Genomic DNA, 26539 nt, shown 5'->3' on the forward strand with positions numbered 1-26539 from the left:
AATCATGAAGAGAACCAACCTAGACAAATCACAGCCAAACTGATGAAAGATAAAGTCATACAGAAAAGCTTAAAACAATTCACCATACAAAGAAAAGCAGTACGACTAAAGGCACATTTTTATCAGAAACAACAGAATCAGAAGATTAAAAATAATGAAAAAGGAAAAATCAAAAACTCTGAATCCAGCAAAATTATCACTCAGAATGAAGATAAACTAAAAATGGTAGCTGATATATAAAGATCAAGACAAATCATTAAAAGTAAAAATCCCTTACAAGAAATATTGAAGGAAGTCTACCTGATGAAAAAGAAATGATGCCAAAGAATAATTCAAATCCAGCATTGGAGGAGGTAGGGGTAGGGAGATAAGTAGACCCAAAATGGTAAATATATGGGTAAATATAAAGAAATGTAGAAATATATTTCTTCTTCTATTGTCCTGATTACTTTGAGAAATATAGGCTTACATAAGAAAATAATTATAACACTGTTACTGGGTCTATGACAGGTAGATAGACCATATGCCAAAAAAAAAAAAATTGAAGGAAAGGATTCAGAGTTACATTAGAACAAAGTTGCTCTATTTTACTACAATAAGTTAGTTTTAACCTTAAGTAGCTTGTGACTTTAATAAAGATGAACATTATAATAAAGAACAACCAAAATATATTAAAATCAAGAGAAAAATTCAATGATACACCAAAAAGTATTGGTTTAACAAAAAAGGTGTCAATAGTAAAAAGACATATAGTAAACAAACATCAAAATGGCAGACGTAAATCCAATCATATCAATGATTGTATTAAATGGGAAAGGACTACACACTTCAATCAAGCAGCTTAAACAGGCAGACTGTATAAACATAGAAATCTCATCTCTATGTATAGCCTATAAAAATATACTTTGAATTAAAAGACCCAAAAGAATAAAAGGGAAGGATAGAAAAAGACATGGCTCAGGCCTCCCTGGCGGTGCAGGGGCTAAAGTCTCAGTGCTATCAAGCTATCACCAGGTACTGCAACATGAATTCAATCCCCAGGCAGGGAGCTAAACCCCATGGCGCAGCAAACCTCCCCTGCCTCGCCTGCTGCTCCCCTCAGCAGTGTATTTCAGTAGATGTGCCTGTTCTGTTCCTCACTCTTGTCTCTGGTGAATCCTCTCACTCCCCCACACCCACACACACTTCTGGCTTACACCTCAGTTCCTGTATGCATAAACAGATAAAATAAATCTTAAAAAAAAGAAAAAGAAAAAGATATGGCTCTATTTTAAGCAGAAAAATATTAAAGCATGAAATATTTTTTAATTTTTTTTATTTATACAAGAACCGGGGTACAGGCCAGAAGCGCAGGAGGATAAGAGTATTCACCAGAGACAGAGCGGGGAACAGAACAGGCAGACTGATGAAATACACTGCTGAGGGGAGCGTAGGCGAGACAGGAGAGGTCTGCTAGCCATGTGGGTTGCTCTGAGGCCAGCGGGGTTCAAACCGGCACAGCAGAGGTGGCAGACAGCTTCACAGTGCTGCGCTCAACCACCTGCGCCACCAGGGAGGCCCCGAAATATCTTTTAAAGACTAAAGAGGGTCATTTCATAAAGATGCAGGGGTCAATAACCCAGAAATACATTATAATCATGCTCCTAATACTGAGGCAACAACATATATAAAGCAAAAACTGTTGAAACTAAAGAAGAGAAATAGACAATTAGCAATTAGTTTTCAAAGAGTACAATAATCCTTTCTCAAGAATACAACTAAATAGAAAATCAGTTAAGTTTATCAGAAGACTAGATTACACTATCAATTTTTCCTCTCTCATTTAAAGAACACTCCATCCAACAGCTGAATACACACACTTCCCAAGAGCACAGAACATTCTCTAATACAATCTACATACAAGGGGATAAATTTGAATACATTCAAAAGGCTTGAGAACATACAAAGTATCTTCTTCAATCCAAAGCTTAGAATTTAACAACAGAATATTTGGAAACTAAACACATCTAAATACTCATAGATCAAATAAAACATTACAGTAAGTATTAGGAAATATTACAAGAACTAATACAAATCCTACAAAAAAGTTTCTATAAACAGAACAGGAAAAAAATAATAAATTCTAGGAGGTTTTTACTGCCTTGACATATGATCACATCCATAAGAAAATTAAACAACGTTAAAAATGATTACAGGGCCTCCCCTGGTGGCACAGCGGTTGAGCGCTGGGCTGCAAGGCTGCCCACAGCCTGTGTAGCGCAGGTTCGTTTCCCAGCCGCCGGCGAGGGTCCCACAAAAAAAAAAAAAAAAAGACTACAGACCATCTACAGTAGACATAACCAAGAACACACAATAACCAGGAAAGCAAGGTTGGTTTCATACCAAATATGAATGAATGTAAAATACCTCATTAATAAATAAAACCACACGATCATCTCAATAAACGACAAAAAGCAGCAGTTCACCAAATTCAAAGCCCACTCACAACTAGAAAGTCTCAACAAACTGATACTTGCTACAACATGGATAATCTTGAAGACAATATGATAAGTGAAACAAGCCAATCACAAAACACAAATACCTATAAGCAGCTAGAGAAGTCAAATTCAAAAATAGATTATAGAATGAACTTTGATAAGGGCTGGGTACTGAGAAGAGTGAATGTGGAATTACCACTTCATGGCTATAAAGTTACAGTTTTGCAAGGTGAAGAGAGTTTTGGAGATGGATGATGGTGATGGGAGCATAGCAATGTGAATACTTAATACTTAATGCTGATGAACTGCAAATTTAAATGACTGAAATTGGTAAATTTTATGTTAGGCATATTTTACCACATTAAAAAAAGTACAAAATGTTTTTACAAAACAGTTATAAACCTTACAAAAACACATCTTAAGCACCTAAAGAGTAGAAAAGTAATTTAGAAGTATGTTCACAAATTCTAAGATTCATTATCAAAAATAATAATCTCTGTATTAACTTACAGATTCAATTCCATACCAAACTTTTGACATTTTTTTTAATATAGAACTGAGCAAGCTGATTCTAAAACTAACATAAAAATGCTAAAGAGCCAAGACAATCCTGATAAAAAAAATAAAAGGAGCAACAGTAATAGACACTAAGAGTTACTATAAAGCTCTGATAATTGAATAGGTAGAAAAAGTCACCACTGAAGCCAAAAGATAGAACCTACAAACAGATCCATACGTAGAAATTTGACTTATGTTCGAAAGCTTTGTCAATCAGCAGGAGGAAAATGGTTTTAACAATAGAGTATCCTACCTCAAACCATACAATAAAATCAATTTTAGGTAAAGACTTCACTTATAATGCAAAACTACATTTTGAAGAGTATCATATGACTTAGGACAGAAAAGGATTTCATAAACAAGATTCACACAGCACAAATCACAGTCTGTTTAGTTCTACTACACTGCTATCAAGAATTGTGTTAATCAAAAGAAATCAGAATGACAGCCTTTGCAGCATGAATTCGATTCCCTGCCAGCCAGGGAGCAACCTACATGGTGAAGCAGACCTCTCCTGACTCGCCCACTGCTCCCCTCAGCAATGTACTTCAGTCAGTCTGCCTGTTCTATTCCCCACTCTGTCTCTGATGAATCCTCTCACCACCCCCTCCCCCCGCGTCTCTGGCCTGTACCCCAGTTCTTGTATGCATAAATAAATAAATCTTTTAAAAAAATAAAAATAGTCAGGCAGTGGATAAAAAAAAAAAAAAAAAAAGAAATCAAAATGAAAAGGCAAACCACACCTACAAAAATATTTGCAGGGGGCCTCCCTGGTGGTATATGGAGTTAAGCACAGCATTGTGAAGCTATCAGCAACCTCTACAGCATGAGTTCTACCCCATGCCCAGCCAGGGCGCTACCTACATGGTACCGCAGACCTCTCTTGTCTTGCCCGCTGCTCCCCTCAGCAGTGCATTTCAGTCAGTCTGTCTGTTCTGCTCCCCACTCTGTCTCTGGTGAATCCTTTCACCCCCCACACCTCTGGCCTTTCCTCCAGTTCTTGTATGCATAAATAAATAAATCTTTTAAAAACATATTTGTAATATATGCACCTGGCAAAGAATTAATATCTACTAAAAATAATCCCTAAATATCAAGAAAACAGGATCCCAAAAGAGAAATGGACCAAAAACTAGAATTAGCACTTTATAAGAAAAAAAACCTGAAAGTTCAAAGGATTTCCATTTTGAGTTCAAGTTATAATTTCTGTATAATTTCTGTATTTGTGACTGTTTCTAAAAAAATCTATAAAACTTGACTTGAATATTCCAACACTACAAAAAGTTCATTAGGATCAAAATCAAAAGAGGCAGCACCTTGCTCTTTCCCGGGCTGCATCCTCACGGGCTTTTTCCTTTTCTTGCCTCTGCTGCTCAATTCGGGCTTCTTGCTCTTTCCTCTTCATTAATAATTCTTCTACACGGGCCTGCCGTTCTGCTTCTAAGGCTCTTTTGCGTTCCTAATGTCAGAAATGTTTGAAAAGATAATTTAGTTGATGTGCAAAATTAAAACAATTAAAGGTGACATGTCTTTAACATAGACATATACAAGTTAAATAGATCTCTGGCTAGGTGTACTTCCCAAATTTTAAATAAAAATTATGTATCTGATTTTCATGTCATTTACCAGTGCTGCACATAATTATAAGAAAAAGTACTATTTTACACAAATAGTATGTAATACATATTCTGTGGGAAACTAGTATGTGAGAAACTAATATGTATTTTATGATTAATCACTTCTAAAGGTTTATGTTTAAAAATAGTTCTAGAAATACCAGAGAGTGGTGAAGAAATCATAATTAACAGATTTTCTTTAAGAACTAAGCTTTCATAAAGGAATTAAATGAAGAAACTCTCTGGCAAAGAGAATTGGGGCAATATAACATGGTGGGTTTAAGAAGCAGCACTGGGTCAGATTCTGATGGTGTCTCCTCACTTCATGATTCACTGGCTAGGTAACTCTGGTCTGGTTATAATTGTGCCTTAATTTTGCAGAAAACAAAAACAGTAGTTCTTTCTGAGGACAGTTTGAAGAGCAGACAAGATAATACATGGAAAGCACTAACCACAAATACCTGGCATACAGCACATCCTCAATAATTATCATTATCATCAAGGCAGAAGATACGTCATCAAAACAGGGTAACCTTCTATGTGAAATAATGTGTCCCATGTTATTTTTGCCTAATAAGATTACTTTTCACCAGTAATTTCCACCAAATTATTAGCTGAATGGACACCTTTCTTTCAATTCAATCCCAGTCCCTGGGCAGTTAACAAAACTTCTCCCCAGACCTTGCTTTTTTTCATATTAGTAGATATGCTGACTGAGGACCCAGTAACCACATATATAGCTCTGGGTGAGTCATCTCACTTTAAAAAGTCACAGTTTGTTGTGAGATATAGGTAATTAATAAAGGAAAACACTCAACAAAGTTTTTAGCACAGAGTAAATATTCAGCAAATGAAAATGACAGCAAAAATAGAAATAAAGGCACTTTTAGAGAACACTGAGGAGGGATGCAAATATTTCTAGTAATTAAGCTTACATGGTAACTAACTACCTACAAAACCAATCTACTCCCGAGGGGAATAAACATTTTAAATTAGTAGGCCAAAAGAAAACACTGTACCCTACAAAGGCATCTTGCAAAAGGAAGGAGTTCCACAAAAATCTGTTAAATAAATGAAGCCTGAGTAAATGTTGTAATGCATTATGACATGCATTATAAATCTATAAACCTATAAATAAAAAACATAAGCCTACAGAAAGAAATTAGAAAAATATCTAGCTCTTAAGCCATCGCAAGAATCTCTCAGGCTCTTAAATGCTTTATAGTCAGGGATGTGTTTATGGCAGCTTAAAAAGGTATTTTACTAGGAATCTCTCCAACCACTCAACCCTCCCCCCACCGCAACCCTGACAATTATTCAAATAATTAGGACCAGAGGCCAAAGCAGAAAATCTAAGAAAACTGAACTTAAAACCAATCAAAAGTATAGAAAACAATAATGGCACCTTGCTCAGAGCTTTGGATTGGCATATGCTCAATAAACGCTTATCAAACAGAACTCTACCTGAACAGCTTCATCACGTGCTTGCTTTTCTTCCTGTCTGCGCTGACGTTCTTCCTGTAACTCATTAAGCCTCTGCTCATATTCCTTCAATTTTGATAAAACGTCATGGCGTTTATTCTGGGCTTCAAGGGTATTAATAAAAGCAATTTCGTTTACCTTCAATAAGAAACAAAGAAAGTGAGTTTCAAATCAAATTAATTCTAGGGCATAAATAAGAAATAACTGTGTGTAATAACAGGCTAGGGATAAGGCAGAGAAGAAAAAATTCAATGACTTACACAGGTCTTTTCTTGCAATATTTACCTCAAAACTGAATAATAATACAGTGTGCATAATAAAGCCTTAGAAACAACTGATTTCGAGTAAATAATAGTCTGATGTTGATAAGAAAAAAATTAAGATTCTTTCAGAGATCATTTTATACCGTTCCATTTAATATCATTGTAATTTGCAACTATACAAATTATATTAAGATTTAAATAGGTATATATTTATTCTAATGAGTCTGAGATAACAAAATTTAAACAAGAAGTCATTTTTCTTCAGTATATATTTAAATTGTGACAGGTATAACATGTAGAAAATGTACACTACATCCTCAATTTCCTATATATATTGCATTTTAACAGCCAAGTTTTGCTAGAGAGTGCAGTTTTTGAGTAAAGTGTAGCTAATGATGAACTGGAGAAAGTTAGTTTTGGTTCAGTTTCTCATTCTGAAGCTGGATTTTAGATTAAATATTGTCAGTACACACCCAAATGGTAACTAAGTAGAAGTGATACATAATTAGCAGCAATGTAGTCATTGTCCCACCATATAGATATATATCAAAACATCAAATAGTATACCTTAATATATATCACTTTGATGTCAACAATATCTCAATAAAAAATAAATAAGAATAAATATATAAGGAACTAAATGACAATTCTGGAAGAAACAGCAGAATATTCCTAAGGCAAATTCTTTAATACAGTCATGTTTTGCATAACAATATTTCAGACAGCAATGGAAACTTGTATCATAGAGAAAATTAATTAAATAAAATTCTCTATATAAATGTGAGCCCATTTATATATAAAAAGAAAACTGAGGAATTTGTAATTATAGAGCAAAATGTAAATGTAATAAACCAATAAACTATGAAAACTTGGGGGAGATTGGGAAAATGAAAAGAAATAAGTGCTAATTTCCTCTTTTTTTTTTTTTTTAGCAAGAACTGTGTCAAAATTGTCAGAAATTAAAATGGAGTTTATTTATTTATTTTTTTTAAAAGATTTTATTTATTCATTTATACAAGCACTGGGTACAATCAGAAGCATGGGAGGGTGAGAGAATTCACCAGAGCCAGAGCGGGGAACAGAGCAGGCAGACTGATGAAATACACTGCTAAGGGGAGCAGCAGGTTGCAGGAGAGGTCTGCGCCCCATGTGGGACCCTCGCCAGGGGCTGGGAATCGAACCGGTGCTGCAAAGTCTGAGGGCAGCTTCGCAGCCCAGCGCTCAACCGCTGCGCCACCAGGGAAGGCCCTTAAAATGGAGTTTAATAGATATATAATAACTTAAAACTCTTGCTATTTTTATAATCATAGAAGAAATTTATGCAAAGTAATGTCTTTTATGATACAGTAACATTTATTACAAATTCAATAATTACCTCAATTTTACTAAAATTTTACTTCCCTCTCTTAAAATGAAACTAAAAGAAAGATTAAAACTCATTAAGAAGTATCTAGTATAATTCTGCTTCATGAAATTTTTTATTGTGTAGGCTAAACATTATTTTGAAGAGATGTCTGAGAGTAACCTAAATGGCAGCTATACTTGAGGGTGAAATTTTGAGTTTTGTCTGGTGTATTGTTTAATTCTTTCCAATGAGAATGAGAAAATTTAATTATAATAATTAATTATAATACAATTTAATTATAATATTTAAACTGTAAAATAATATTAAAGAAAACTAGAGCAATGAAGACAATGGAAAGTCCCTGAAACTTTTAAGCTGAATAAACACACAAATGGTAACTAAGTAGAAGTGATATATAATAAGCAACAATGTAGTCATTGTCCCACAATGTAGATATATATCAAAACATCAAATAGTATACCTTCATAAATACTATTTTTTAACATATAAACCATACTTATATATACCAACTTATAAACACCAACTTTAACAACTTTTATTTAAAAAAATAAACTGGTGACAACTGCAACTGAAAGGTAAACACACAGAAAAACAGTATCACAGAATCTGTTTTATATGAATAGATGCATGGAAATCAATTTGGGAAACTGGCAGGGTATAAAATCAAAACACAAAAATCAGTTTCCTTCCTATATGTAAACAATGGGATAGAAGAGGAAGACATTTAAAAAGCAATCCCCGTTATATTTTCAACAAAAAATTAAAACCTAAAAGTGAACTTAACAGAAAATATGAAAGATCTAAACAAAGAAAATGGTAAATCACTGAAAGAAACAGAAGACACAAGAAAAGGAAAAATATTTCCTGCTTGTGGAATAGAATTAACACTGTAGAAATTACCATCATACCCAATGTAATAGACAAATTCAATATAATCCTAATAAAAAATATCAATGGCAAGTTTCAAAGAACTGGATCAAACTCTGTATGAAATTCATATGGACTCACAAAACACCCCCAGTGTCTAAGGATATAATGTACACATGGGCATGTATTAAATAACTGTGTTATTGAACTGAAATTTGCTTAGAGAGTAAAACTCAACAACACCCTATACACCAAAATGATAAATATGAGAGATTACAGATGTGTAAACTTTTTCAGGCAGAAATTCTTCCACAATGTATAAACTATCAAACCATCCTGTTGTACACTTTACATAACTTAAAATTTATGTCAGTATACCTCAATTAAGATGAAAAAACTCAGTAAGACAAACAATCCCACTTTAAAAATTTACACAATATTTTAACAAACATTTCACCAAATAAGACATACAGAAAGGAAATAAGCCCATGAAAAACTGCTCAAAAAAATAATTAAAACCACGAAACACTATACACACATATTAAAATAGAATGGCTAAAATTACAACATCTAACCATATCAAACTGCTGAGAATGTGGCTAACTAGAACTCTCATCCACTGCTGTAAGAATGTGTAATAGTTTAACAACACAGGAAAACTGTTTCCGTAAAAATTAAACAAGAAACCTATCATAAGACTCTGACAAAGACTCCTTGGTATTTACCCAACAAAATGAAAGCACACATCTGCACAAAGACTTGTACATGAATTTTCAAGACAGTTACATTAGTAATAGCCAAAAAATAGAAGGAAAACAAATGTCCATCAACAAGTGACTGGATTAACAAATTACGGTATTTGTATCCAATGGTATAATACTCAGCAATGAAAAGGAACTGATATACATATCAGCACAGAAGAAATTAAAAATAACTATGCTGAGTGAAACCAGAGTTAGGGACCCATACTGTATGATTCTACTCCTACAAAATTTTTAGCAAATGCAAACATCTGTAATGACAAAAAGCAGATCAGCAACACATAACAGAGTAGGAGAAATGTTACAAAGAGGCATGAAGAAAATTTTGAGGGTAATAGAACTGTTTATTATCTTCATGGTATGTATAGTTTCAGAAAGACAATAATTTGTCAAACTGATGCCTACATATGTGTTGCTCACTATGAATTGTATGTCAATAAAGCCACAAAAGTTTTATCTACCTAGGTAGATGCAAAGATAGGTAGGTAGGTAGATAGATGATTGACAACATAGGATTACTGTAAGGATAAGATATTGCACCAAGTAATTTTAAAATAACCTTTTAAAATTGATCTGTCAATTCTGGCACAGAATAAAAACTTGATAAACATTAGCTTCCATTACTATTCTGTAACAACTGAAAAGTAGCTGGACAATAAATTCAGTGTTCAAAGAATCTAAGATATACCTTAGCTTCTTCCTCTTGTGCTTTTTTCACAATTGCTTGTAACTGTACCTCCCGTTTAAATTCGGCATGAAGTAATTTCTCTTCCATCATCCTTCGCCGCTGATCTAGTAGTTCTTCCTTCCACTTTCGAACATCCTTCTCCTATATACAGTGAATTATCACAACATTAATTTTAGCACACACAATCATTAAAGAAGCACAATTAGGGAAACAACTTATGAAGTAAATAAAATCTAGAATGAGGGGCCCCAGGTGGCACAGTGGGTTGAGCAGAGCACTGTGAAGCTGTCCGCAGCTTCTGCAGCATGGGATCAATTCCCAGCCAGCCAGGGAGAAACCCACATGGCGCGGCAGACCTCTCCTGTCTTGCCCGCTGCTCCCCTCAGCAGTATTTTCTTTGGACCATCATACTGTTCTGCTCCCCGCTCTGTCTCTGGTGAATTTTCTCTCTCTCCCATGCCTCTGACCTGTACCCCAATTCTTGTACAAATAAATAAATCTTTAAAACTAAAATCTAGAATCAGGAAAGACCTAAAAAGTGTGAATAATGATTAAGAATCAGATTGCAGCCAGACTGCTTGAGTTCTTAAACTACCTTTGTCATTTGCTGGCTGTGTAAAATGGGCAACTTTTTAGCCTATGTTTCAAATTCCTAATCTATCAAAAGACAATAATAATACTATGAACAACCTAACACTGGGTTGTTTCAAGACTGGGTTAATAAATGTAAAATTCTTACAATAATGTACTAAACACGCCTCAATAAAATTATCAATATTTGCTGTTTTTATTATACAGCACTATAGAGTACACTTAAAATATAAAGCATGTAATATTAATCCTCATAAATCTCAACATCTCCATAACCCAAATTCATGAAAAATGAATAATTTTATCACAGAAGTTGAAAAGTGATGAGAAGCCTGAAAAATCACATTTATCTACATAAGAAAAATACTAAGGTATATTATAAGGTATATTATAAGGTCAGCTGATGAACATGGCAGTGAAAAAATGCTACAAGTAAGTTCTCCCACAAAAACAATTAATAGGAGAAAAAGCAGCAGGTCCCTGTGAGAACCGGGACATGGAAGATAAACTGGAGAAGCTGCCAAACTGCCCAAACAGGAATTCTGCAGTAACAGAGGACAAAAAGGAAACCATCATAACACTGCTACCCTCCCACACCCACAAGGCCTGCACACTTTGACTAACAGAAAGGTGGGGAAAAAAAGAACAAACTAGAGATCAAGCAGGATAATGAGCAAAAAGGCAGGCACCATGCCCCATCACCAGGAACTGGGAACCCTGTGGGAACCTCCACAGAGGTGAGCCAAAGGCACCAGGTAATCACAAACTCAGCACCATTAGAGGAAGACAGAGACTCCACGGAGAGACCTGCAAATAGCCAAAGGCCAACTAGTAAACTGGCATGGAAAAGTGCACGCACTCGAAAAGCATACATGAATCACCACTACCCAGGTTCCCAGCCCACGACCTAGGACTGTGGGGACATGCATGGGAGCCATCATTAAGGTGAATGACCCTCACTGGGTAATCAAAAACCAGGCACCCAGGCATGGGGTCAGGGTGTAAAAGGCACCATATCTGTGGGCACTGAACTGGGCTACTGCCAATGGTCCAGATCTGAGAGCTTTAGAACTGAGAACTGGGGTACAACATTTGGGGTGTGGGATCCCCACAACAGCAGGGCACTGGGCAGGCACAACCCCATTCAGTTGAGGCAATCCCCTCCATCCCCCACTCTGTTCCCCAGAGACCAAGGGGGGTGTGTGTGGGGGGGAAGCATAGTTCTGGAAGGATACTAGGAAAGGTCTCTGGTGCCACCTAGTGATCAGAACAAAATCATCAAATACCTGACAGTTGGAGGCCAGGAATTCCAAAGACACCCTCAGGCTCTGAGAGGTAGTGGGCCATGCAAACGGGGGTAAGAAGGGAAAAGAGGTGTTAAGCAAGACTATTGAAGACCCCATGCAATAGCCCACATTCTGGAACTGGAACTGAGAGTCAGGCATGGGATCCAGGGTGTAGGACACGCCATACACAGTGGGCACCACACAGGGTGACAGGCAGCATTTTGGATATGAGAGCCCTAGAACTAAGAGCTAGAGTGCAGAATCCAGGGCGTGGGAGCTGTACAACTGCAGGCACAGTACCAGGTGAACACGGGGCAGACACAGCACCCAGCATGAGCAACAGACCCTGAATTAAGTTACTCTTTTCCCACACTCCATTTTCCAGAGAACTACTGGGAAAAAGCACAGGTTGGAAGTACAGGTCTCTGGCGCCAATTAGTGACCAGAAAAAAATCACCAATTTGCTGATAGTTGGAAGGCAGGGACTCCAAGACTCCCTTCTGGAAGTGAGTAAACACAGATGGAGGGAACCAAAAGGGACAGTGGCCAGCAACACAGCCACAGCATCAATACCCTGGAGGAGTTTTGGCCTAACAGTACTGAACTTGGTCTTGGAAACAGTTTCCCACACCACCGAAGGAGCACCACAAAGAGAGGCCCACCAACGCCAGTGGCACAATGTCCCAACACATAGAACTAATTAGAAAGCAAACAGCAGGGAGAAGGAAAAATATAAATAACCAAGCAATCCCACATGGGAAGGACACACGACAAAAAGGAAATCAGTCAACAGAACTCAACAACAACAACATGGAAGAATTCTGTGCCTGTCAAATAGAGAATTCAGAATCATCATGATTAAAAAGCATAAAGAAAATGAAAAGGAAAAAAATGATATGAGGCAAATAATCAATGAACTGAAGAACAAAAATGAGACATTAAGAAAGGAAATAGAAGAAATGCAGGAAATTAAAAGATTACTGGAGGAGATAAAGAACTCTCGGAAAAGCAATGAAAACAAAATCGATGAAATGGAAGAACGGATCAGTACTCTAGAAGATACAGAAATAAAAAGAAAAAGAAAAAAGGAGAAGTACAAAGGAAAAAGAATTAGGAAACTCTTCAACAATTACTAGACTCCATGAAGAAAGGATATATAAGAGTTATAGGCATTCCAGAAGGTGAGGAGAGAGACAAAGGAACTGAGAAAATATTTAAGATTATTGAAGAGAACTTCCTAAGCATGAAAAAGAAGATGAATATAGACATACAAGAAGTGAGAACACCCAATTACCACATTGAAAAGAAAACTACAGCAAGACATATAAAAGTAAAGCTTGCAAGAGTCCAAGACAAGGGGGGAAAAAATGAAACTTGCAAAGGGGGAGAAACAGATAACTTAAGGGAAAACCAATCAGGCGGACATCAGACCTCTCCAAAGAAACATCACAGGGAAGAAGAAAATGGAGTAACATATTCAACAAACTTCAAGACAGCAAATGCCAACCAAGAATACTTTACCCTGAAAAGCTCTCCTTCCTCTATGAAGAAAAAATAAGGACCTTCTCAGACAAACAGAAACTTCTGAAATTCATTACAACTAAACCCTCACTCCAAAAATTCTACAGAAGTCCTAAAGCCAAAACCAACAGAGGAATGAATAAGAAGAACAGAATAAAGCAAGGAATAAAAGCACAAAAAGAAAAACAAAATGGCAAATACAGATACCAATGTATCGATATTAACTCTACATGTAAAAGGACTAAACTCATCAATAAAAAGACACAGAGTAGCAGACTGGATTAAAAAACAAAATCCAACCTTCTGCTGTCTCCACTTAACTACAAAAGGTAAACACAGACTGAAAGTAAAAGGTTAGAAAATGATCCTACAAGCAAACAGACCCAAAAAGAAAGCAAGAACAGCTATACTTGTATCAGATGAAATAGACTTCAAAATAAAAAAGGTAAAAAGAGACATAGACAGGGCCTCCCAGGTGGTGCAGCAGGCTGAGCAGAGCGTTGTGAAGCTGTCCACAGCCTCTGTATTGAGGGTTCGATCCCAGTCTCCCGGTTGGCAGAAGAGAATCCCACATGGTGCAGTAGACCTCTCCTGTCCCACCCGCTGCTCCCCTCAGCAGTGTATTTCGGTCTTCTGCCTGTCTGCTCCCCACTCTGTCTCTGGTGAATCCTCTAACCCTCCCGCGCCTCTGGCCTGTACCCCAGCTCTTGTATAAAAATAAATAAATCTTTAAAAAAAAAAGAGAGAGATAGACAGGAACACTACATTATGATAAAGGGGACAACACATCAGGAAGATATAACACTCATCAACATATACTCACCAAATGAAGGAGCACCAAAATACATTAGAAAATTACTATCAGCCCTGAAAAAAGATATTCAAGAAAATGCATATACAGTGGGTGACTTCAATACCCAACTCTCACAAATCAACGAGACAAAAAATAAACAGACAGTAGAGGCCTAAATAAAGACATAGAATTCATGGGCTTCATGGACATTTATAGGACACTGCACCCAAAAATATCCAAGTACACATTTTTCTCAAGCAGGCACAGTTCATTCTCTAGAATTGATCACATACTGGCCCACAAGATACATTAACAGATATATTAAGATTAAAATTATCCCAAATATCTTCTCTGATCATAAAGGCATAATATTAGAAAGAAATCATTCAAAGAAAATAAAGAATATTTCCACTTCATGGAGATTGAAATTCACACTAGTGGAAGACCACTGGACTAAAGAGGAGATCAAAGAAGAACTTAAAAAATATTTAGAGTCAGCAAACATTGTTTAAAAATGAACAACGATGTAAATACTATATATAAATAAAAAGGAGAAAAATACTTTGAGTTTGAATGACAATGAGCACACCAATTTCCAGAATGTATGGGATGCAGCAAAAGTAGTAATAATAGGAAAATACATAGCAATACAGGCTCACAACAAGAAACAAGAAAGAAATCAAAGAAACAAACTAATCTCACATCTCAAAGAACTAGGGGGAGAAAAACAACAACAAAAAACCCTAAAACTAGTAGAAGGAAATAATAAAAAGTCAAAGGAGAAATAAAAGAAATAGAAATTTAAAAAACAATCCAAAAGATCAATGAAACCAAAAGTTGATTCTTAAAAAAAATAAATAAATAATAGACAAACCCATAGCCAGGCTCACAAAGAAAAACTGGGAAAAAACACATGTAAATAGGATCATAAACGAAAAGAGGAGAAATCACAACAGACTCCGTTAAAATCAAAGGAATAATCAGAAATTACTATGAACACTTATATACAAACAAATTCAACAATCTAGAAGAGATGGACAAATTCTTAGAACGATATAATCATTCAAAGGTAGATAAAGAAGGGTCTCCCCAGTGATGCAGTGGTTGAGCACTGGGTGGGAAGCTGCCCACAGCCTCTGCAGCGCCGGTTTGATCCATAGCCGCTGGGCGAGTATCCCACATGGCATGTAGATCTCTCCTGCCGCCGGCTGCTCCCCTCAGCAGTGTATTTCGTCAGTTTGCCTGTTCTGTTCTCCGCTTTGGCTCTGGAGAATTCTCTCACCCTCCCATGCTTCTGACTGTACCCAGTGCTTGTATAAATAAATAATCTTAAAAAAATCTAGATAAAGAAGAAACAGAATAACTAAACAGACCAATTACAAACAGTGGGATTGAAGCAGTAATCAAAACCCTCCCCAAAAACATAAACAAAAAGTTTCACAAATAAATTCTACCAAATGTTTAGAAATGAATTAGAGCCTATCCTATACAAACTCTTTCAAAAATTAAAAAAGAGATACCACCAAATATATTCTACGAAGCCAACATTACACTAATACCAAAACCAAACAAAGACAACACAAAAAAAGAAAATTTCAGGCCAATCTCGCTAATGAACACCAATGCAAAAATCCTCAACAAAATCCCTGCCAACAATGCGTAAAAGGGAATCAAATGGATTTTATCCCAGGACTGCAAGGATGGTTCCACATATGAAAATTGATGCGTGTAATGCAACACATCAACAAAAAGGGGATAAAAACCTACGATCATATCAATAGATACTAAGAAAGCATTTGACAAAGTTCAACATCCATTTTATGATGAAGGCCCTTGAAATTCTCGGAATAGAAGGAACATACCTTAACATGATAAAAGCCATATATGACACACCCACAGCCAATATTATTCTCAATGGCAAAAAGCTGAAGGCCTTTCCTTTAAGATCAGGAAAAAGACAAGGATGTCCCCTCTCACCACTGCTCTTCAATGTAATACTGGAGGTCCTAGCTAGAGTAATAAGACAAGACAAAGACATACAAGGAATACAAATAGGGAAAGAAGTAGCAAAACTATCATTATTTTCAGATGATATGATAATATACATAGAGAACCCTAAAACTCCACAGAAAAACTACTCAAAATAATCAACCAGTTTAGTGAAGTGGCAGGATACAAAATCAACACTCAAAAATCAGTGCCTTCCTATACACAATCAAACTGAAGAAGAAATCAAGAAAACCATCCCTTTTACAAAAATTAAATACTTGGGAATAAACCTAACAAAAGAGGTGAAGGAGGGCCTCCCCGGTGGCACAGCAGTTGAGCGAAGCTGCCCGCAGCTTCTGCAGTGCCAGTTCGATCCCCGGCTGCTCCCCGCCACCGGAGGAGGGTCCCATATGGCACGCAGACCTCTCCTGCCGCCCACTGCTCTCCTCAGCAGTGTACTTTGGTCCTAATGCCTGCTCTGCTCCCCGCTCTGGCTCTGGTGAATTCTCTCATCCTCCCGTGCTTCTGACTGTACCCAGTGCTTGTATAAATTAATAAATAAACCTTTAAAAAAAAATCTAACGATTAGAGAAATTAAAAAAAAAAGAGGTGAAGGACCTATGTAAGGAAAATTATAAAATACTGTTAAAAGAATAGAAGAAGACAAAAAGAAACGGAAAGACATCCCCTGCTCATGGACTGGAAGAATTAACATTATTAAAATGGTTGTCCTAACAAAAGCAATTTACAGAGGCAATGCTAGTCCAATAAAAATCTTAATGACATTTCTACAAAGAAATAGAACAAATAAGATGAAATTCATGTGATGAAATTCATATCGAACCACAGAAAACCACAAATAGCCAAAGCCCTACTGACAAAAACAGAGACTGGCAGTATCACACTTCCAAACTTCAAACTATACTACCAAACCATAATAATTAAAACAGTATGGTAGTGGAACAAAAACAGACACACAGACCAATGGAACCAAATAGAAAGCCCAGAAATAAAGCCCCACATATATGGACAACAAATTTTTGACAAATGAGCAAAAATATGCAATGGAACAAGGACAGTTATTCAATAAATGGTGCTAGGAAACCTGGACCACCACATTCAAAAAAATGAAACTAGACCACTACCTTTCATCGTGCACAAAAAATCAACTCAAAATGGATAAAAGATCTGGACATAAGACTTGAAACCATAAAATATATAGAAGAAAATATAGGTAAAACACTACAAGACAAACATCTCAGTAACATCTTTAAAGACTCATCACCCAAAGCAAAGAAAGTCAAGGAAAAGATAAAACACCTGGGATTACATCAAACTGAAAAGCTTCTGTACAGCAGAAGAGACATTACCCAAAACAAAGAGACACCCTAGAGATTGGGAAAAAATCTTTGCACTCCATCTAACCGATAAGGGACTGATCACAAGGCTAATCAAAGAACTCACATGACTCAATAAGAACAAAGTAAACAATCCAGTCAAGCAATGGGCAGAAGAACTTAAGACACCTCTCCAAAGCGGAAATGCAAATGGTCAACAAGCATATGAAAAAATGCTCAACATCACTTATAATCAGGGAATTGCAAATCAAAACCACACTGAGATACCACCTTACACCAGTAAGAATGGCACATAGCAAAAAAACTAGCAACAACAAATGTTGGTGAGGATGAGGTGAAAAAGGAACTCTCCTACATTGCTGGTGGGAGTGCAAACTGGTCCAACCACTACCTACTAAAGTTTCTCAATCTACTGAAAATGGTGTTACCATATGACCCAGCAATTCCATTCCTAGGAATCTACCCAAAGGACACAAAAACACTGATTCAAAAGAACACCTGTACTGCTATGTTTACTGCAGTAGTATTTGCAACAAGTGAAACCTGGAAACAACCTAAATGCCCAAAAATAGATAACTGCATCAAGAAGATGTGGTATATACACACAGTGGAATACTATTCAGCAATCAAAAAAATAAAATCATGCCATTCACAGAAATGTGGATGGAGCTAGAAGGAATCATGCTCAGTGAAATAAGTCTGAAGGAAAAAGAAAAATATCAGATGGTTTCACTTATAGGAGGAATATAGGGGAATCAAGTAAGACATCAGTGAAAAAATAATAACAATACAAAACACAACACAACACAACAAAAACAAACAGACAATTACAAATCAGACACATCCTGGAGGGGAAGAGGAGGGAGAGGGATCCGAGAAAGGGAGGGAGGAACACAGGGGACTGTGGTGATGGTGCGCAGGTGCACTGGTGAAGGAAATTTTGTGAGAACTACCTCTGGGGGCAGGGGTAGCAAACATTGTTTAAAAATAAATGATGACATAAAATATATATAAATAAAAATTAACCACAGTAAATAAAATGAAATAATCAAATAATCATGCCATTAAAAAAGAAATATTCTATGAAGACACATGACTTTTGCATGCAGTAGATATAAAATAAATATAATAACCACCTTTATTCCTTAAAGCAATAATAAATAAAATAAGTGACAGACTTTTCTGTGCTCCTGCTGGAGCACATCAGATCCAGCACCAATAAGAATGAAGTAGAGAAAACCATATGCTGGCTCATCATGAGTGGGAAAAAAACTGACATTTTACAGTTGAATTTTAGCTACATGTTTATGTGTTTAACCATCTAATAGGGCATGATGTAGAAGCAGCATTGACTTATGAGATAAAGAACAGATCCATAAAGCCCAAGCTCTGAAAATTATCATTCATGTGATCCAGAAAGAGAACCCAACATTTCTTATAGTTATCACGTGTAAAATGGGGTTCAGTATCTGTTTGTGTATCTCATAGAATTATTGTGGTTATCAGATAAAACCATACTGTAGAACAGTGTTGAAATAATAATCCATTATACAAAGAGAAGGTGGGATTTGTCATTAAAATTCATTGAAGAGAGACTTACATTAACAGGAATATCAAACCAGAAAACTGCTGTTTTGCAAAATTTCAAGAATTTATGATTTTGTTTGCATGAATACTAAGGTATTATTATACAATGAAAAAATGTAATTTTATTTGTATGATGAGACACAAGAGGAGAAATTGTGGTTCTGTTAGACCACTACTATAAAGATGAAAATTAAGTTATATCTTTACTGTTGCAGAAACCCATAACATGGACACTGCTTTTCATATTTCATCTTTTCATTCTAAATAATTAAGATAAAACAACAAATCTTGAGATTCAGATCAAGAGAAATATCACAGATTATCTCCCTTTCCAATTTTACTACTGCACTAGAGACTCTTATGCTACTTCAATTTTATGAGTATTCAAATTATTTGGCTCAATTTATCTCCCAATTTTAAAATATACAGTGTAAGTAATGCAAATAATGTTTAGCCTATGCATTATAGTACTCCTTTCAATACCAAAAGGTTACAAAGGAGTTCACCTGTGATTTTGTCATACAGCCAAATGACCAAGCTACCTGGTATTACTACAGTCTACTTATCCATTCTCCCTCAGTCTTTTCCTCCCATCCTCTCTACCTTTCATGGATTACCTTGTGTGTCAAAGCCAGTTACTGTATCGTAAGAACACCTGACCGACCTATGCCCATGAGCCAAAAAAGGGAGGTCTACAGCCAACTGCCCAAGAGGAACTGAGAACTGACAATAACCGCATGAGTAAACCTGAAAGTAGATCCTCCTGCTCCAAATGACTGTCTGCCCCAGCTGACAATTTGACTGCAAATTCAGACGACTGAACAAGGTTCACAAGTCAAGTCACAACACTAGTTCCCATGGTCACAGAAATTGTACCTGAATAAATGTCTTTCATATTTAGCTGGTAAGTTGTGAGGTCATCTGTTACATAGCATACATAACAATAATACAATACTTACCTGTATCAGCCATGTTTTACAATAAGGATATACACTAGGCAAAAGCCATTCTAGTACTATGCTATTGTTCTATATACTTGCCACATATAACAGTCATAAGAGGTTAATAACTGTGATATGTCATTTTACAAAAAACCAAACAGAATTGCACTATTATTAATTTGTCCAGGGAATATGTTATATGATTAAAACAAGGATCTGGCCAAGTTGGCCATCTCCAGAGACCATATATATTCCTTTCATTGTATCACAATAATCAGAAACTACAATCCTCTGAACACTCTAAGAATCTCCTCTACAACTTAACTTAACAGTTATACTACCAAATCACTGCACAAGATTCTCCAGGAAATTCCTCAATTAAAACAGCTAAAGCAAAGTGCAGTTTCAGTAACACATTTCAGAAGAAACCCTGCAAGCAAGAAGAGGATGTAATGATGTATAACCTATACTCAAAAATGACAACTTGCAAGGTTTTTTCAGAAAGAGAGTGAAATATACACCATCCAGAAAATCAAGCTGAAGGAGTTTGCCAAAATTAGACCTCCCCAAGAAATAAGTATTAAAAGGTGTGCTCCTATTGAACTCAAGGAGAAAAAAGTATACAAAATAATGTATAAGTAAATAGTCATTAAAATAAAGACAGACTGGCAGTAGCAAATCCCCATGTATTAATAATAAGCCTAAATAAAAATGTACTAAACTCACCAATCAAAAGGCAGAGTAGTTGTTTAGATAAATATAGGCTCAAAGTAAATGGCTGGAAAATAATCACGCAAGCTAATAGGCAGAGAAACCATATTTACATAAGACAAAATACACTGCTAATTAAAACAGGTAACAACATTAACATTATATGAAAGAAAATATATTATTCATCAATGTATATGCACCAAAATGAGCATCAAAACATAAAAGGGAACTATTAACAAATTTAAAAGCAAATACTGGCAGTAACGCAATAGTAGTAGGGGAAATCAACACCCCACTTATATCAATGATCAGATCAACTAAGCAGAAAAACAACAAGACGACAATAGCCTTAAATGAGGAACTAGACCATTTGAGTTTAATGGCTATTTATAGGACACTGCACCCAATAAAAGATGACTACACATTTTTTAAAGCGCAGATGGAATATTATCCAGGATAGAATACATGTTGGGTCACAAAACAACTGTCAATAAATTTATGTAGACTGAAATAATATCAAGTGTCTTATCTGATCACAATATCATTTAGAAATAAACCACAGACCTGGTCCCTCCTAGTGACGTGCAGTCCTTACTCTCTGACCATCTTTGAGACCTGAAGGTTTCCTCTATTCTGTACTGAAAACACAGTGAGCAGCCTGGTTTCCAAAGCAAGATGGATTTTTAACAGTGGATTTGTAGATGTCACATCCTCCTCCCCACTAACTTTCAGGTGGTCCCTTGGAAAGACCAAAGAAACCTGAGCATCCTCGGCTTAAGGACAGAGGGATCAAAGTGCCCGGCAGACATGCCATATTTAGATAGGGAATTCTGTGTCCAGACCTCACCAAAGCTGTTGTGTGGAACTGAGAAAGGGCTGTCCCCACAGTCAGAGGTGTGCTGAAGGCACCCACAAGCCAGGCCCTGCCTAGCAGCGAGTCAGAGCCCAGAGAGGGACCCAGTCACCACCTGCGTAGACCCAGGGCACAGAGAAGCGCCCAGCAGATAAGCCATATTTAAGACAGGGAATTCTGAGTGCCTCTGGAGCTCTCCAAAGCTGTTGTGTGGAACTGAGAAAGTCCCAACAGTCAGGAGGTGAGCTGAAGGCCCCACAAACCAGGTCCCGCCTGGCAACGAGTCAGAGCCCAGAGATTTAGAGCATAGTGGGTGATCCAACCACCCCACCTCCAGGGCAGTCTGTGGGACCTCAAGAGACACCTCTGGAATTAAACAAATACAGAAAGAGGAGATTTTCAGGGACAGCAACCATTAACATATCACAATACCACTGCCTTATTGGACTTCTGGCATAACAGTGTTGGACTCCATTGGACCACCAGTTCCCAACATCCCAGAAAGAGCACACCAAAGAGATGCTGGCCAGTACCAGTGACAGTGTCCCAATGCATAGGACAAATTAGAAACAAGCAGCAGGGAGAAGAAAAATAACAAGCAGCCAAGCACGTCCACAGGGAAAAGAATATCACAATAAGACAATCAAACACCAGACTGCAACACCAGTGACGTGGAAGAACTTATGAGTCTTCCCAATAGAGAATTTAAAATTACCATGTTTAAAAAACTGAAAGAAGTCAAAAATGATATGGAAAAAATAAGCAACGATCAGAAGAATGAAACTGAGTCCCTAAAGAGGGAAGTGAAAGAAATCAGGAGATCAAAGGATTAATGGAGGAGCTAAAGAACTCTGGAAAAACAGTGAAAGCAAAATAGATGAAATGGAAGAACGAATAAGTACTCTCAAAGACACAGAAATAAAAAGAACCAAAACAGAAAAGAAAAGAGAAGTACAAAGGAAAAAGAATGAAGAAAGACTTCAGAAACTGACTCCATGAGGAAAGGAAATATCAGAGTTATAAGAATACCAGCAGGAAAGGAGAGAGATGTAGGAACAGAGAAAATATTCCAGGAAATAATTGAAGAGAACGTCCCAAGCATGAAGAAGGAGCTGAAAATAGACATACAAGAAGCAAGATGAACACCAAACTTCCATGATGAAAGGAAAAATATAGCAAGACACATAACAGTAAAGCTCCCAAGAATCCAAGACAAGGAAAAAATAATGAAGCTGACAAGAGGGAAGAAATAGAAAGCATACAAAGGAAAACCAATCAGGCTGACATCAGACTTCTCAAGAAACACTACGGGCAAGGAAAGAGTGGAGGGACATAGTCAATAAACTCCAAGACAACAAATGCCAACCAAGAATACTCTATCCCTCAAAGCTTTCCTTCCTCTAGGAAGAAAGAATAAGGACCTTCCCAGACAAACAGAAACTCCAGAATTTCATTACAACTAAACCCCCACTCCAAAAATACTACAAGGAGTCCTAAAGCCAGAACCAACAGAGGGATGAAGAAGAACGCAAAAAGACAAAAAAAAAATTTTTTTTAAATAAATAGATAAAAGCAGAGGAAAAAAAATGGCCAATACAGACGCTAACATATCAATATTAACTCTAAATGTAAACGGACTAAATTCTTCAATAAAAAGACAGAGTCGCAGGCTGGATTAAGAAACAAAACCCAACCTTTAGCTGTCTCCAGGAAACACATTTAACTACAAAAGATAAAAATAGACTGAAAGTAAAAGGATGGTAAACAATCCTACAAGCAAATGGACAAAAAAAGAAGGCAGGAACAGCTATACTTAGATAAAACAGATTTCAAACTCAAAAAGGTAAAAAATGACCCAGACGGTCACTATATTATGATAAAGGGGACAATACTTCAAGAAGAAATAACACTCATTAACATATACTCACCAAATGAAGACACACCAAAATATATCAGACAACTATTATGATCTCTGAAAACAGACATCAGAGAAAACACATATGTAAGTAGGAGACTTCAACATAGCACTATCAACAATGGATAGATCAACTAGACAAAAAATAAGTAAGGACACTAAAGCTCTAAATAAGGATCTAGAACTCATGGGCATAACACCTATCTACAGAACACTAAATCCAAAAAAATCTTTCTCAAGCACATTTTTCTCAAGCACACACGGATCATTCTCCAGGATCGATCACATACTGGGACCCAAGACAAACATCAACGGATACACCAAGATTGAAATCATACCAACCATCTTCTCTGACCATGAAGGCATCTAACTAGAAATAAACCATTAAAAAAAGGCAAGGAACCCTCCTATCTCATGGAGATTGAAACCCACACTACTGGAAGACCACCAGACTAATGAGATCAAAGAAGAAATTAAAAAAATACTTTGAGCTGAATGACAAGGAGGACACCAATTTCCTAAATGTATGGGATGCAGCAAAAGCAGTAATAAGAGGAAAATATATAGCAATAGAGGCTCACATCAAGAAATAAGAAAGAACTTAAAGAAACAACCTAATCTCACAGCTCAAAGAACTAGAAAAAGAACAACCAAAAAAACCCTAAAACCAGCAGAAGAAAAGAAATAATAAAAATCAAAGCATAAATGAATGAAATCAAAACTAAAAAAGAAATCCAAAAGATCAATGAAACCAAAAGTTGGTTTTTCGAAAAAATAAATAAAATACACAAACCCCTAGTCAGGCTCACAAAGGAAAAACGGGAGATAGCACAAATAAATAGGATCACAAATGAAAGAGGAGAAATCACAAAAGACATAGCAGAAATCAAAAGAATAATCAGAAACTACTTTGAACTGTTATATGCAAACAAGTTCAACAATCTAGAAGAGATGGACAAATTCCTACAACTTTACAATCACCCAAAGCTAGATAAAGAAGAAGTAAAGGGCCTCCCAGGTGGTGCAGTGGGTTGAGCGCAGCGCTGTGAAGCTTTCTGCAGCCTCTGCAGCCCAGATTCAGTCCCCGCCTGGCCAGGGATATTCCCACAAGGTGTGACAGACCTCTCCTGCCTCGCCCGCTGCTCCCCTCAGCAGTGCTTTTGGTCCATCTGCCTGTTCTGCTCCCCGCTCTTTGGTGAATCCTCTCACCCTCCCATGCCTCTGACCTATACCCCGGCTCTTATTGCATAAACAAATAAATCTTAAAAAAAAAAAAAAAAAGTAAAAAAAAAGAAATGGGGCAGAAGAGCTAAACAGAAACTTCTCCAGGGAGGAAATGTGAATGGCCAATAGGCATATGAAAAAATGTTCAGCATCACTTGTAATCAGGGAAATGCAAATCAAAACTACAATGAGATACCATCTTACACTAGTGGGAATGGGACATATTAAAAAAACCAGCAACAAGAAATGTTGGCAAAGATGTGGAGAAAAAGGAACTCTCCTGCACTGCTGGTGGGAGTGCAAGCTGGTCCAGGCACTGTGGAGAGCTGTGTGGAGATTCCTCAACCTGCTAAAGATGGAGCTTCCATATGATCCAGCAATTCCACTCCTAGGTATTTACCCAAAGGACACAGAAACATTAATGCCAAAGAGCACCTGCAGCCCTATGTTTATAGCAGCACTATTTACAATAGCTAAGCTATGGAAGCAACCCAAACGCCCAAAAATAGATGACTGGATCAAGAAGATGTGGTATATACACACAATGGAATATTACTCAGCAATCAAAAAAGAAAAACTCATGCCATTTGCAGCAACATGAATGGAGCTGGAAGGGATCATGCTCAGCAAAATAAGCCAGAAAGAAAAAGGAAAATACCAGATGGTCTCACTCATAGCAGGAATTTAGAAAACCTAAATAAGGGACCTGGAAAAAACCTAATTAAAGTAAAAATCAAAATCAACAAGCAACTATAAACTGGAGACATACTAGGGGGGGTGGAGGAAGTAGGATCAAAACAAGGGGGTTGGAATTGTATGGCGACTATAACCAAGATGAAAATGCATACATTGTGCAAAAATGAAAAATGAGGTAAAAAAATGTATAAAAGAAAAAATAAATAAACCAAAAAAAAAAGTGAATCTCAAGATTGAATGGCACACTACTGAATGCTATTGGGTTAACAGAGAATTTTTTAAGACCTGGAGACTAAGACATAACCTACCAGAACCTACACAACACAGCAAGTACTCAGAGCAAAGGATCATCAAGAAACAGAAGTTCTCAATAACTTTACATCTAAAAAATGAGAACATTAACAAAACCAAAACCCAGTCAAAGGAAGGAAATAATAAAAATAAGGGCAGAAATAAATGAAACAATTTAAAAGAAAATTCAAAAGATCAATAAAACCAAACACTGGTTCTTTAAAAAAATGAACAAAAAGAAAAATAAGGGGAAACTCTAATAAACAGAATCAGAAATGAAAGAGGAGCATTAACAATAGCTATCTCAGAAAAAAAAGGTTCATAGGAGATTACTATAACCTAGAAGAAATGGACAACCTCTTGGAGGTATACAACCTTCCAAAACTAACTCAGGAAGAAGCGAAAAACCAGAACAGACCAATTACAAGCATGGAAACTGAAGCAGTAATCAAGAGTCCACAAAAGTCCAGGAGCAGAAGGTTTCATTAGTGAGTTACACAAAATCATCAAAGACTTACCCTACATTACTCAAACTCTTCCAAAATCTTCAAGAAGAAATGCTTCCAAACAGACTCATTGAGATAAACATTTCTTTGATAACAAAAGCAGATAAAGACATGACCCAAAAAAGAAAATTAAAGACCAACAGTTTAAATATAATTCATTACAGTAAGAAAATTTTTTTTAAATTATTATAATTTCGAT

At 36.6% G+C, this 26539-nt stretch overlaps 1 protein-coding gene across 3 annotated transcripts in view; it reads right to left on the minus strand.

Moving 5' to 3' along the window:
- SCAPER (S-phase cyclin A associated protein in the ER) overlaps window positions 1–26539 on the minus strand; it is a 196622-nt gene that overhangs the window by 37837 nt on the left and 132246 nt on the right. For all 3 annotated transcript variants that reach the window (XM_054699974.1, XM_054699971.1, XM_054699972.1), the window contains 3 exons: window positions 10079–10219; window positions 6116–6271; window positions 4352–4494 (listed from right to left, as the gene is read on the minus strand). In XM_054699974.1, the coding sequence (XP_054555949.1) occupies window positions 4352–4494; window positions 6116–6271; window positions 10079–10219 (440 nt within the window). The remainder of the gene's footprint in view (window positions 1–4351; window positions 4495–6115; window positions 6272–10078; window positions 10220–26539) is intronic.

Source organism: Talpa occidentalis, unplaced genomic scaffold, assembly GCF_014898055.3.
Source record: "Talpa occidentalis isolate TD23 unplaced genomic scaffold, MPIMG_talOcc4v2.1 talOcc4.11, whole genome shotgun sequence".
In the NCBI taxonomy this organism is placed as follows: Eukaryota; Metazoa; Chordata; class Mammalia; order Eulipotyphla; family Talpidae; genus Talpa; species Talpa occidentalis.